The following is a 14,910-nucleotide window of genomic DNA, read 5'->3' as shown; positions in this document are numbered from 1 at the left end:
CGACAAGGTATCGAACCCGCGTTTACCAACTCAAAGCATCGCGTTCTATGCAATAAACCTATTCTGATCATTCACAACATTTCAAGCACAATGCGGTGTCAGTGAAAATCGTGAATGAACGATTTGTGGCTTTTCAAAGTTCTTTGCGAGAATACTGTTCCAGCTAGTCAAAATCACAACACATTAAGACTACGATGTTTACATGTAATTTACACGTCTTTTCGACGTTTCGTCAATCAGTCGGAATAAACGCAGATTATCACCTTACATAGTACAATGTATTTATTCATGTGCACAACGCCCGTGAAACTTCAGTTCTTAAATACAACAAATTGAGCTTCACAAAATAATATGAGAACAGAGTTGGTTTTGTACGGTACTGGCGGAACTCAAAAAGAAATAGCACAGTATTGCACAGTAAAGTATTGACTGTTGGGTAGAAGTTTGTACACCACAGACGGCCTGCCCTAAACACCACAATATTGGCATCTAGTGGTATAAACATCACAAGTTTGAACAGTTCGGTTTTTATACTTATGATGTTTCTAACATTCTCTTCAAATTTCTCAGCGCTTGAGAAGCCGTCTATTTCTTGTACAAAAAAATCTATGCACAGTTGCACACAAACAATCTGGTTTCTGTTGATTCGATATTGCAGAATATGCTGGTGACTGAAGTGGGAACAGAAGCGTTAATGGAGGGTATTTGGGGCCCGTAACCTTTCCAAGTGCCCGGGAGCCTAAAGAAACCACCGCGTATTCTTTGGATAAGGTGTGTTTTTATAGAAGTGCCTTGATTTGGGACCCGATGATCTTATTGGTTCCGGGTTGTCCTCTCAAATACCGTGCATGGTGAAAACCCCTGGTGTGAAACCATTGCTAAGGGTGGTTTGTCAAAATCGTCACAATGGGGACACAGAGAATAAGATCGCAACCAAAGAAAGTCAATGAAGGACAGTCGAACTAAATATAACACAAGAAAAATGCTCGGTAGCTGTTTCTTCGACGGTAAACAATAGAACATGACCATCGATTTCAAAAAAGCAAAGCTGCGAGCAAAACAATAATTGTGTTCTTTCCTTGCTTCTAATAATTCTTCTCTTTCTAAAATGTCTCGTTTTTCGTAAACCACACTCTTGTTTTACTTACAGCTTAAGCTTTTTCTTTGTTAAATCGATCGTCCTGTTCTTATGTTCATATTCTCCAACAAGTGAAATACAGTACATAAAATTGTTTCTTCATATATCAAATCACTTCCATTACAAAAGAATCTTCAAACTGCTAGCGCAATAAATAAATAGATGTGGTCGCTACAATATCAGAGTAAACAAAAATGCACAGATACTGCAAAGTGACGTGTCCTAGCGGACTTGCAAATCGCCTGGGCCTCAGATAAACTCAATGAGTCTGGCCTTGAACCATATTGCCTTCCCAGACAGCAGATCCGTCACATTTACATTGACTCAACGTCTGCGTGAAAATGATGGGTTTTTCTGTCTGGGTTGTAGCAAAAAAAAAAAAACACCGTGGAGCCGATAGGGCCGGGATTATTTTACTGAGTTCTTCATTTCTTGTGGAGGTTCATTGGAAAGACTGACACTTTGTTATGTAGCCCAGTAGCATGCAAAATAACTTCAAGAATTATTTCTACACAAAGAAGATTATAATCGTATTTGTAATCGAAAAACGTGCTTCACAACTGAAGGATGGAAAACAGCGGAAACATTTGACTTGATGGAATACTAATGGAAAACAAGACGTAAAAACAGCAAGCCAACTGGCTTCAAATTATATTTCCGTATCACAATAAAATCTATATTCTGCACAGATGGCCTGAAGTTCAATAGAAAGGCCGTTAAAAGAATTTTGTGAAATATCTCTTTAGGTTTCTATCAACGACTCAAGAGACCAACAGCTTCTTTTAAATGGTTGCTACCAAGAACGCGCATTGCAGCAACGAGAGAAGTCCAATATACAGCACCCAAGCAAATCCATATAAAGATTCTTAGCTTTTTTCCCAATAAGAATAATGTAGCCTAGTGAAGTAGTACAACTAGTTCCAACAAAGGAAGACGCGAATGAGACTTCATCCTCACCCGATTTCGAACCGGTACTGATCTGATTCCAGGCGGGTACTCGGTACTCCACGCATTTCGATTGTTCCAGAACTTAAGTCAATGACTTAATTATAAACATGTCGGAACTTCGAATCCTTGGTTAAAATAGGCCAAGCCAAAGACTGCCCGGCTCTGAAGAAGTGGTGCGTGTCGGGTTGCGCAGTGCGTGGAGGTTACTGATTGGTCGAGCGCACCGGCTACTTCAGGTTGCCACCGATGAAATCGTCATCATGAGCTTCAGGCTTGTATGTGAGAAGGACCACCATCACCCAGACATGCAGAAGCCCCTGGTCATAGACAAGTCAAGATTATTGGAAGTGAAAAACCATGCAGCAATAAAATATCACTGATTAGTACAAACTTTCTTGCATTGTTCTTCTAGTGTCTGCACTTGGCACAAAATTCACGTGCAGCCTATATCTAATGTTCAGCCTTATTCTCACACAACAGATGGTGTAAGAGGTAACGGCCTAACGGCATATAATCGGTAATTGTAACTAAACATGATACAAAAGATTAAAACAAGCTACAGTACAGATGCATGAATTACACAATTCATTGAAAATAACTGACAATTCCTATATAAAAGACAGTAAGGATGTCAACTGGTGGTTCTTGATTGTATTCTTAAATCATCAAATTTTAAAGGATTATTAAAATTCATAAGGATTTTACAAGTAATTTTTCGCTAATTGTTGACGAATTTTTCCTGTTAAAACAACCATCTGTTAGAATTAGGGTTGTAAAAATACTGTATTTTTGGTTGTGCGTAAAATACATGTATTTTTCGTATTTTTTCTGTATTTTTCGAAACTCATGAGTACAGTGACTATGCCAATAAAAGCAGTCAATATTTTGGTCCATTTCACCTTTATTGCAAAATTGCAAGGCAGCATTCTTACATCACAAACAAAGCTTCAGCTCTACATAAACCCCCTAAACCTTAAGCTTGCTTTGATGTAAGTGAACTAACATTATGCTGAGTAGCCTACAACGCGGGCCACTCAAAACAACGTGGTGGGCGGTTACACATGTCCGCAATAGAACAATGACCTAATTGTGACCTAGATCGCCTGTGACATCACAATATATAATATCTGTAGAAGACTATAAGGCCATTGCAAGTGAGGTATTAAGTACAATCACTAAACGTTGATAAAAAAGAATATACAGGGCTCTAAAATCTGCAGTTGGAATGGTTGGATTGTGCAAAAGTCCTCATTTGTATACGTTGTTATGTAGGCCTACCATTCCGCGACCCTCAGAAGCATCCTCGCCATCCTCGTTTGGGTCGCGACAATAAGTTTGGGAACCACTGACCTACAAGGACCAAGAACTTCGCGTAGCGAGCGGATGCTCCCTGCAATTACGCTGTTGCCGGAGCATGACGCGAGCTTTTAATAAGTTTTAATTTAATACGAAAAATACATGTATTTTTCCGTCGATGTATTTTTCTTGTATTTTACATGTATTTTACACATGTGTATTTTACACAAAATGTATTTTTACAACCCTAGTTAGAATACATCGTCATAGAGATAAAGTAAGCAGGAACCTTAAACAAAAGGCTACGAGCTCTTGACAGTTGCAACTCACCATGTATATCAACACGAACAACCTGGCCGGGGGATATCGCTTCAAGAACACGCCAAGACGGATGCTGTAATGAAAACAAATACGTAGTATGCAGTTTATTTTGAAAACTTGTTACACCTAACTTGTTTCAAAGAAAAATAATGGTAGCAACAATTTATTTAGCTGTAACATAGCATGAACAACACTGAACAGTGAATATAACAATGTCGTCAACCTTTAAATATATGAAGATGATTAAAATAATTGGCCGACTAAAACTCGTTCTCTCAGTGTATTTAGCTGGTGATTTAACCATTTACAAGAATATTTGTAAGGCGATCGGTGTTAAGCAGTTCACACAATAAAATGTTTGAATAACATATGTGAGTGCTACTTCGAAATCGCCCTTTCCAAACGAAAGACAACTAACAGCTAATGTTCGCCATTGCGTAATGTGTAGTTGTGTACTGCACCTGAATTGGTCTAATATGGAGGCCGCCTTTCTAACCTTCCACACGACCCCGTGTTCCGGGCCCCCATACCCAAATAAGGGACTGGACCCCATACCATGCCTCCCCTGGTAGGAGTCATCATCGTGCACTTTCACATTAACATGCTTCCCTCCTTCTTGGCTCAACCGCTTCACTTGTCCCTGGTGAATGTTGCAAGAAAGAACAATCAGAAGCTAATCGCAATACATTTCGTTTTATTTGAATACTGTTGTGAGCATAGCCTCATGGTTTTAAAGTCAGACTTTAGATAAAACCTATTGGTTTGTTTCCACGTATCGTTAGTGTATCAGTAGATCAAACTTTCTATAAGAATACGAAACTTAGAATTAAGCTTCCGAGGAGGCTTTCTCTGTCCGAGCATAATGGTTCCCATGATCAATTAGTAATAAATAAAAAACAACAAATACTATTAATATTAATACTACAAAAAGTGCACAATGCCAAGCAAAAAAGCCAAGCAGAGCAAATTACATCAAATATAGTTTCTCGGTGGTCGAGTGTAGCAAGAATTGACAGCGATAGACACGTGTTTCGTCCACGAGGCTGGGTTCATCAGTATCGCATCACTAACTCATGGCAACTTGACATTCTATTTGAATAGGACGTTCTGATGACCCCCCCCCCTTTTAGGGTGAAACAGGTTGTAGAGGTTTTAGGAAGTGATAACTACATTATATTTGACACAAAAAACAATATAATTCTAATTCTAACGGGGACATCACCGGATTAAAACTGGCCTACGACTACAATTCTAACCTCCATACGCTCAAGCTGTAGATACAAGGAACTTTTCTCGGCGGACAAAGTTTCAACTAAGGACTGCTTCTGGATGACCGCCTCTGTCAGTTGCCGTAAACGAGATTCCAGCTCGCTCTCTTGAGGAGTACTCTGACTACGCAGCATCAGCTGAATGAAGAATGTAATCAATTGTTGCATCCATTATAGTGGCCTCTATCGGGTCTAATAGTGGAGCAGCAGCAGCAGTCATGAGCTCGACATGCCAACATAAAGTCATAAAACGCTGAAAATCTTGCAAAGTTTGATAAACAGCGTCATGGGCGGTGTGCGCTTGCAGTTCGTGGTACATCAGCCGCCAATTTCAGTGGATACATTGCGACTCCCTAAACTAAGCCTTAAAGTTTAAAGCAGGTTAATGTAACTTTGTGACTTAGATGTCATGGTAAGTCAGCAGTGAGAAAGAAAACTTGTGCTGATTCGTTGAATAGTCGCACTGCTTTACTAGCCTAAGTATGTGACGCCATAAAGAACTTGGAAAAGACGTCACAGGATATTTACCTGGTTCCGCAATCGTTCGATCTCAACATCCTTGTCGTGGAGTCTTGATTGTGTTGAGGCACGAGATCTCGCGTTTTCTTCTCTTTCTCTTCTTTCCTCCTCTTGTAGGCGATGCAGCTCCGACTCAGCATCTTGGTGGGCTCTGGCTTCTTCCTCCAGGTTACGACGGAGTTCATTTACTTCCTCCTGTAGCATCGCTTGATCCTGGTGGAACTGCTGTTCTGTGTCCTGATGAAAGATCACATCAGTAAGATCAGAATCAACCGATCCACGTACAACCGAAAGATCATCTAAGCCACAAGTGGCACCTGATGATGTTTTTGTTGTTGAGAAATTTATCTTTTCATAACACTTTGAAACACTTCTTTTGTAATCTCCGGTTGAAAACTGCAAAAGTTGCGTCGTCGACCAATGACACCACAAGTGGCATGCTGGACATCTCAAACAACCACCAGGCTTTGTTCCAGCGGATCCGGTAGATAGTTTGGCTTCAATGCTTGTCGACCGAGAGAGAGAGTGGCTTCTTCACGACGAAGCTCAGCAGGTTGGATGCCAGCAAGAATGGGGAGAGTAGCCAATGGCGAAGGACGCAAACATCCGGTCACTGTGCGCTGTTGATGGCACTAAGCACGGCGGCACCAAACATATGATTAACACTCTGCTGAAAAGTAGACAAGTTGTGCACTGTCGGCCTTCGCTTCCCCGCCAAATGTTGACAGTTTCCTACACAGAGACACCAAGCAGTGGAGTAGGTAAGCGAACCAGTAGAAAAAGAACAAGCAGAGGTGAAAAAACAAAATTGAAAAACTGTTTGCAACATGCCTGGAATTCCGTCCGGATGTTAGCTAGCTCCACCCTCGCTGTATGGAGGTCCTCCTTGGCGGCATCCCTCTCTTGCCTTGCCTCCTCCAGATCAAAGGATGTGATTGTGGATGCTGTCATCTCGGATTCGGTTGTTCCTTTGAGGCTTGATATCAATCTCTCCTTGGACTAAAATTTATACAAAAATCAGTTAATAAAAAATACAAACAAGTTGGAAACTACAAACTAGATGCTAAGTCAGATTTACATTGTAGACATCAATCCGAAACGATTACGTAATAAATACGACGCAAGACAAAACTCGATTAAGTGTAAAACAATGATGCAAGAGACTGTGAAGAGGGACGAGTCATATAAAGTGATCGTGAGTCGAAGCCAACTGAACAGATGGCAAAGACACAAGTTAAATCTTCGTATTAGTCAGGATCAAGTCGAAGTGTATTAACCTAGAAATTAATTCAAGCACCGACACATATTGCTAATCATTGCTAGTTTAGGTTTAAATTAATTTCAGCATTAGTCTTTGTTGTACCATCACGGGCACTAGGTGATATAGCTCAATGAGACATGACAATGAATAAAAACTAGATTTTACAAATAGTATTCGGCTAATAAGATGTTTCTCTCTTCGAAACCCGGCCTGTTGCGTTTCTTTTCGAATCATATTTCAATACTGTGAATTACAGCATGGTGAATGACTAGTTTTACATGAAGTACAATGCGAGGCATGGTGGGCACTTTGCCATGACGAGGAGCTAAGAGGAAAGCTGCATGAGCATAAAGCAATACGCGCTTGCGTCGGTAAATCAATCAAAGGGTTGAAGAGAGGAACGAAAGCATGCAGAAAGATTCATGGCGGCGTCTTAACAAGACCTGATAAATAACCAGTTACGTCTAACAATGACATGACAAAGCACCGGAATAAGCCACCTATCCATCTCACTTGCAATATCCGAGCAGCCTTTTGCTTGTAATCCGCCAATTCCTGCTTTGCTACATTGAGGCTGCCACGCAAGGATCGAACTTCGGAGGACAAATCATCGACTTTTTCTGAATTAAATATTTATAAAGACTTTGTAGCCCTGAACATGGTCTCTACCAACCCAATAGATCGCGATTCGCGAGGTTAAAGATGACACAATATTCGCGCTTGTGCAGAACAAGCTTTGAAGTATGATCCGACACAAAGAATTTAACCGTAGTTTTTGTGTCGTCGTCGTTCGCATTAGAAAGACGATGGCAAACCTCATCTGAAACTGACAACATTGGATGAAAAGTAAAAGCACAAATGCTACAGCAGCAACAGCTATTAATAGCCTGCAACAACAAATGTTCATGACATCCTAGACTCGTGTCAAGACTTTAGTTGTCAATGCACTGGACTAACATCTAATTACAATCACCTCAAGACTTATATTTGGACTGGAAAAGCCATTTCACAAACTGTTGTAATAGAAGTCCAATACGTTTGACAAACAATCAGTTGAATTTCCACTAACAAGATAAGAAATACAAGTTGTTAAATCGTAATTAGGAAAAGCAAAGCATTGTGAGTTCAAAAACTAACTTTTTTCTTTCTGTCGTTCCATCTCAGACTTCTGAAAAGACTCCACAACCTTCTTAGACTCATGAGCTTGTTGGCTTCGTAATTCCAACATTTCTTGCTGACAGTGGCTACAACAATATTGGTCCAGAGGTGATACTGATATGCTGGTGCAAATATCAGGTTTGCAACTCATAAATCTCTAGTTTTTAGCATATCCAACCAATGCATAATATATGGTAAGCTCTTGATTTCATTCAAAGATCTCAATTTACTTCATGAAAAAAATGTTGACCTCATTTAAGACTAAGAGGTATAGCCTATAAACATAAAGTTCATTGTACTTTCAAAACAAATGCTTTTTATTGAAGTTACACAAAGATGATAAATCAACATGAAACAAACTTGTGGACATTTTTTTCATGAGCAAGATTGTGTTCAGTTTCATTCAACCTGGTACGAAGCTCTTCAATTGTCCGAGCGTGCATGCCGGAACCTTCACTCTGGTCCACTAGTATCCTGTGTATTCACAAATAGTAGTTACATCAATGTGTTATCATGTTCATCGGTCGGCTTCCTTGCCTTCCCGTCTATTTAAACTAAATTTTAACTACGGTACCCGGCATAAGCCTAGATACGAAAAAAAAGTTCACCCACTACCACATTAAAGAGAAAATTATTGCATGATTATTGATTAGATATATACATCATATATTTATTGAAATTACAAGTGTCTTCAACTCAGAAGGAAAAGTTTGAAATCAAGATTCCAATCATCAATTACCAACCTTTCGTTTTCAGTCCGCAATTGAGCAGTGGTCTGTTGCTCAAGTTCAAGTAGTTTCTTAACTTCAAGCAAATTCATATTGAGAGCAGTAATCTGCGTGTTCTTTGCCTTCATTGCTTCATGCAAGTCATCGGTCTGATTACGCAGTTCCCTGTTGGTTTGCTGGATGTCTGCATTTGAAAAAAAACAAAACACTTTATTGCAAAGAAAGTCTGATAAAGCATGGACAATGGATATATGGAAGTTCAACGACTTTGTTTTTCATACAATCATACAGTACAAATTAGGAAAATGAGTAAAATATTGCACATGTATATATAATTGTATTATATATAAGAACAGGAGGAAGGAAGTTTCTTTGGAAGGCATTTGAATTTGAAAATTGACGGGTAAAGAAAACAGGAATGTGCAAGAACAGGTGAAGAATGAAGCAAACAAGATCGAAGGAGGAAGATACGATGAACAGAATGAGATGAAAGAAGTGAAGGCAATCGCTGCAATGAAGAAATCGGCCAACTGTACTAATTGGAGCAAAAATAAGTTTGGATGGTACCGATGAAAACATAGAATTGCACATGATTGAATTCTCACCAATGTCTGCTGGACTGAAGCCACTTTCTGCACCAAAGCTAAAGCAAAGATTTATCATTCCTCTTAAAGGTAGGTTGATTTTGAAAACTAAATATTTATTTGAATAAGTTGTCATTTTTGACTTACCTTCTTTGACTTTCCGATGCCTTTCAGTTGATTGTGTCAATTCCTGATGCAATGATGCAATCTCACTTCTTAGCAGACGATTTTCAATTGTCACATCTGACGAGGACCCTTGTGAGTTTGTAGATGGTGAATCCCGGTCGGACTTTGAAGCCAAACTTGCAACCATTTCAAACTCACTTTCTGAAGCAGTGGAATCAGTAGGAAGAGTAATCACATCTAAACAGTAATAGCATTGTTTTGCTCAATAACTACAGTAGTAAAGATCATGTCTGTAAATATGAAAGACCATACAAACATAAGCATAAAATTTTAATATCAATGTATATATATTCGAATGAACAAGGAAGTATATATGCAACTGGCAAGAGTGAGCATAAGCACAATTACACAAGCCATGTCAAGTTAAGTACACGAGAAGCAAAATATCTTATTTATGCCTAAAGTGATCTACCATAAACCAATGGATTTACTTGAATAGGATTTGAGTTGGGATTTCCGACTTTGATGCAGTAGGCTATGCATTGCAATCTATAGAATTTGTCTGTGTTTAAAAAAACACCACTTTCACTATCAATACAAAAAGTAGTGGCGCGACAAACATAGTGTGTATTTTCTAGAGACTGCCTTTGATATCTATAGCTTAAGGAGAAGTATACGCCACGGTATATATATAAGAAAAAAATCTACCTGCATCTGAAATTGTTTCATGAGGATCTGATGCTACAGATCCATTTTCAGATGCCTTTCTTCCACTCCGTTTTGAATTCAACGAGTCATAACTTGAGTTCCTAGATATTTCTAAAGTAGACGGCAACACATGTTCTTTTGCTGCAAAATTACCAGGAACTAAAGTTTTTCCTTTTACAACTTTTCTATCTTCTTTTTGTAATTTGCTTGGTCTGGGTGTTACTGGGACACTTCGAGACTTTGAAATTTTTTCTGGGCTGTTTAGAAAATCAAATAATGCATCATCAGACTTGTTTGAACTAGTTTTGACAGGATCACGCTTTGGTGTGAGTGCTTTGGCACGAGATACACTGGGAGCAGTTTTTGTGCCAATCACTTCAGATGTACCATCATTTTTCTGTTGAACACTATCAGTGGCAAAAGCCTTCATATTTTCCTTGGGTTCTTCATTTAATTGAGCTCCTGCTTTGGAAATAGCAACAGCTGCTGATTGGTCAATATTATTGAGCAACGATTCTGCTTTACCGGCAAGATCTGTGATATTATTTAACCAAGACATTTTCTAAGAAATAAAAGCATGGTAACAATTTATTTAGACTACATGCAAACATAAACAGTTAGATTGGTATGGTAAACAATTCAAAACCCTCCAACATGTTTCAGCTTCTTAGGCTAATCACTTCTTCTTTTGAGGCTAATCGCTTCTCTTGACACAATGATGTAATGATGTAGACAAAGAAAGTTTATAGACCAGGCTAGCCTATGTCTTATTATACAAAATTACATTGATTTAATTTGTGATCTAGTCTAATAGGCTATTTTTAGGCTAGCTTAAAACAATTTGCCTAACCCTTCCGATATGTGCAGCAAGAAAGTTGCAAAAAACATAAAGTGTAAGGGAGACAAGTATTCTAGATTAAAAATAAAACAGTTGGAAATATCTGAGATTTTGTGCAGTTGCAACTTTTGCAGCTGGTGTACAGTACAAGTTTCTGCCCTGGTCATAAATGCTATAATGTGAATATATGTTAAAGATTGGGATCGACCAATACAAATAGGGCAAAGTGTGTAAACACTGAACAGCATTCAATCAAGCAAAAACTGTTTATGAATACATTTCCTTCACTTCACTATTTTCTAACCCTAACCTTCAGGGTTAGATGATGATTTTAGTTGAGGTTAGAAAATAGTAAAGCAAAAGTAAAGTACCGGTAGTCGACACAAAACAGCTACTTTACCCTATATTTTTGGTCAAATCCAACATATGACATCAAGGTATTTTTGACCAAGGCGGAGACTTGTATACCAACTCCCAACTTTCTTATAAATGCCAGTGCAATTGCTTGGCTTTTAACCACGGCAAATCAAAATCTCACTTTTTTAAACATAACCCATGTAGCGATCTCTAGTCAAAAATTAACTTTATAAACTGCAATTTCAAGATCAAAAATAGCACAAAATAGTCACCAAGGGACAACACTAAAAGGCGGAAATGCGAAAGGCGGAAATAAGCCGGGCATGAAATGGCGTATTGTCCGCAGAAGTAGCGATTTAATGCCGATGTAGAAAACGCGGAACTACGATCTTGGCGTCCATATTGTTTAACATAGCGATAACTTCATCATGAAAGAATGAAATGTTGCAACATGGAAAAAGGCGGAAATGCGATTTTTAACAACAACTCACCACCGAACCTACTTTTAAGTTTAAATATCATTGAAAGATATTGTTTAGAAGCAATTGTGAGGTCATTAAATACTTTGACTGTTTTAATTCCACAGTTATTGGAGTAAATTTCGAAATTTAATGGAATTTATTGAAATAGGAAAAGGCGGAAATGCGATTTTTAGCCAGAACTCAATACCGAGCATTTTCTTATGTTGAAATATCATTGAAAAATATTATTTAGAAGCAATTGTGAGATCATTAAATACTTTGACTATTTTAATTCTAAAGTTATTTCGGCTTATTTCCGCGCTTCCGCATTTCCGCCTTTTAGTGTTACCCGTCACCAAGTCTTATATCAATAATACCAGTGACCCTTGATCCAGTTCCTGAGAAAAAACTACAAAAACAAGGAAGTCTAACTAGTCTTTAGAAGCCAGTGTTCTCAGAAATGCAAACATAAAATTCACAAAGTCTGTGCTTAAAATTACCTAAATCAGCAAAACAACAAAAAGAATTTGGTACCGGGTATAGTGTTATAGCAATAAGCCTAGCCTACGGTATCGATTTTAATGTCAGAAACGCTTAATCACAGCACACATAAAACTTGCGCGGGACAGCTAGGAATGCTCCAGTTCTACTCTCAACTGTTACTCCACTATAGTCCAGAGAACACTGCATAACATTCCATATTGTTGGGTAAAAATTTACGTGCGCGGTTGAGGTGGATGAATCAGTCCAAAAAGGTGTACAAAATTAAGTGCATTTTAGCAAATTTCAGTACAAACTATACTATATTCAATCAATGCAGCAAGTGAGCCAAGGCAAGAAATCCCTAACTTTGTCCCTTAAGTAAGCATAAAATTCCCAATCAAGGGACAAACTCCCTAAAAATGAGAACACTGGTCCAAGCCTAAGAGCCAATCAGCCAAACTGTTACAAAAACAAACACAGCTATAGTGTTGCCAGACTCCAATTTGCTCACGACACCATTTCAACCTCCAAATCATACTATTTCACATAGAATTACACCAAAGGCCTAAATTTTCTCATAAAAATACAGAAGTGTTAGAAAAATATTAAGAATAACAAAAATTTACATAGTAAAGAAAAAAAATCACACAGTTGCATGTACATCGGCAGCCAGTAGCGTAGCCAGGAATTTTGAAAGGGGGGGGTTTGACAACCCAGCGGCGGGGGGTCTGGGGGGCCTCCCCCAAAAAATTTTGAAAAATTACTTTGAATTTGGTGCATTCTGAGAGCATTTTCAACAAAAATGTGGGTATGAATATTCCTGTAAATGGTGCTGTCCGTGGCATAGCAAAAGGATAAGATCATGTTTTCTTCGGCATTTTTCGAAAACAAAGCTAAGTCTCTGTGTTTTCTTGTTGCTAATTCCTGGCTGAGATGTTTGGTATTGGCAAAACTCGCTCTTTTAATGCAGTTTTGTTGGAAATTAGGCAATTTGTTTTAGACTGAAAGCATCATTCTCAATATCGTGACGTCACACGCGTGCCAAAGGGGGTGGGTTGTAACCCCCAAAACCCCCCCCTTGGCTACGCCACTGTCGGCAGCCGTGGGCGAGTATAGGCAGCCGTGGCCGAGTGGTTAGCGCGTTGGGCTCGCAGTCGAGAGCCTGCATGTTCGACTCCAGCCACCCGCACTTGCTGTTGTTTCTCTGGGCAAGAAACTTAACGATAATTGCCTCTACCTAGTGATCGATTTCGAGTAATGGGTAGTACCAAATATAAGTCATAAGTAGAGTAGACAACCGGAAACAGACATTGCAGTCGGCTGCAGCGCGGGTCAGGTGTATGTTGGAAGGCGTACACCGATGCATAGCGCTCAAGTCCGCTTTCCCGCAATGCAGGATAAAGATAAACAAACAAACAATACAACACAGCCAATACAGTATGATAGTTAGGTGGAGAAGCTGAAAGGTTCAAATAAAAATGTCTTTTAACAAATTAACACTCAATAGGTTTTTCCAATAAAAACAGTGCAACTGTGCAAGAGCCAAAAAGTCATGTAGACCTAGGACCTTAACTTTTTGCACAAAGAATTTCAAGATTAATCAATTGGTTGGTTTTGAATCTTTATCCTCAGACTGACAAAGCCTTGATAAGTTATTCCTGGTAGTGTTGCATACTTGTAGAGGCTCTTGACCAGGGTTGGAAGTAACGACTAGTCGTCACTATTCGATAGCGTTATTTGCTGCTTTCTGAATATCGAATGCTTATAGGCTACTCATTCCTTTTAAAAATAAATATCGAATGCGAGTTATTCATTGCTTTTTTATGCAAGCAACGAAATCATTACCGGTATTTGTTTTTCACTAACTTAGTCGATATTTAGGAGAACTGCTGAATCATTTTTTGTTGTTCACTTAGCCTACTTCATGATCAAAACGAATTTACGAGATTTAGTTTTTGACCTAGCCCCTTCCGGTTTTCGAACTGTAAAAGATTGAGGAAAATTTTGCGGCAACACAGTTCAGAAAAACCATGCCAGTGAGGTAGGCACTTTAACATGCAGATATCTAATCCAGCACGAACCAATCAGAAGCTACGCTTTTCATGACGTCATCAAAATTGCGTTTAGGAAGAATAAAGGAAAAACGCAAATTCTAGCTAAATTAAATCATCGCTTTGCCATCGGTTGGCTTGGCGCATTGGGTTAGGGCGGTAGTAGTCATTACAATGACGTGGGTTTGATTCCCACCTCTGCTATAGCTCTTTTTTCTTCTGTAATTACCAAACAAAGTTCAAAGTAATTATTAATTCTCTGGCTGAATGCTGGAATGGTCACAATAGCAGATAACGTAGCACCTCATTGGTTCGTGGTTGGATTGGATACGCGCGTGGATTATTAGAAATCTGCTTGTTAAAGTGCCTACCTGCCAGTGAGAGTCTTTAACAGTGTTGCCAATCTTGCGGTTTTCCCGCAAGTTTGGGCTTGTTTTTTGGCCAGTCAAACTTTTTTTAACTTGTTTTTGACACTGAAATGTCTCTCAGCCGTCTTCAATGGTACGGACGACTGATTGCAGCGGTGGATCTCACTAGCTCAGTAGCCTACGGTCCTAGAACATCTTTGAAAAAGGTTAAACAGTCAAGGGCGCAGCCGCGCAACAACCCATCTTTAAACCGTCCCTCTCACTCATCTGAAACGACCCGATGCCGAACGAGTGATT

General features: G+C 39.1%; 1 protein-coding gene across 2 annotated transcripts; it reads right to left on the bottom strand.

Moving 5' to 3' along the window:
* Positions 1-197: 197 nt before the first annotated feature.
* Positions 198-10,614, bottom strand: LOC145784107 (golgin subfamily A member 5-like). 2 transcript variants are annotated; one of them, XM_082595864.1, is made up of 12 exons: positions 10,056-10,614; positions 9,369-9,584; positions 8,653-8,821; positions 8,270-8,383; positions 7,889-7,995; positions 7,265-7,371; positions 6,322-6,489; positions 5,500-5,727; positions 4,960-5,109; positions 4,165-4,343; positions 3,713-3,776; positions 198-2,403 (listed from the first exon to the last, which is right to left on the bottom strand). In XM_082595864.1, exons 1-12 carry the CDS (start codon positions 10,612-10,614, stop codon positions 2,314-2,316), a joined length of 2,151 nt encoding a protein of 716 aa, XP_082451990.1. In that variant the 3' UTR covers positions 198-2,313. The 2 variants fall into 2 exon arrangements, with proteins under 2 accessions (XP_082451990.1, XP_082451995.1); XM_082595869.1 differs by having other exon boundaries at positions 8,318-8,383.
* Between the last annotated feature and the right edge of the window lie 4,296 nt (positions 10,615-14,910).

This window comes from Aplidium turbinatum, chromosome 1 (assembly GCF_918807975.1).
Source record: "Aplidium turbinatum chromosome 1, kaAplTurb1.1, whole genome shotgun sequence".
Lineage (NCBI taxonomy): Eukaryota > Metazoa > Chordata > Ascidiacea > Aplousobranchia > Polyclinidae > Aplidium > Aplidium turbinatum.
The sequence above is the reverse complement of the archived record's forward strand: the minus strand, read 5'-3'. Positions and strand labels throughout refer to the sequence as shown.

Coding starts and splice junctions, on each gene's coding strand:
- LOC145784107 (XM_082595864.1), bottom strand. CDS start 10,614: ATGTCTTGGTTAAATAATATCACAGATCTTGCCGGTAAAGCAGAATCG. Junction 8,822..9,368: donor GCATCGGAAAGTCAAAGAAG/GTAAGTCAAAAA, acceptor TTTCAAATGCAG/ACATCCAGCAAACCAACAGG. Junction 6,490..7,264: donor AGGCTGCTCGGATATTGCAA/GTGAGATGGATA, acceptor TATAAATTTTAG/TCCAAGGAGAGATTGATATC.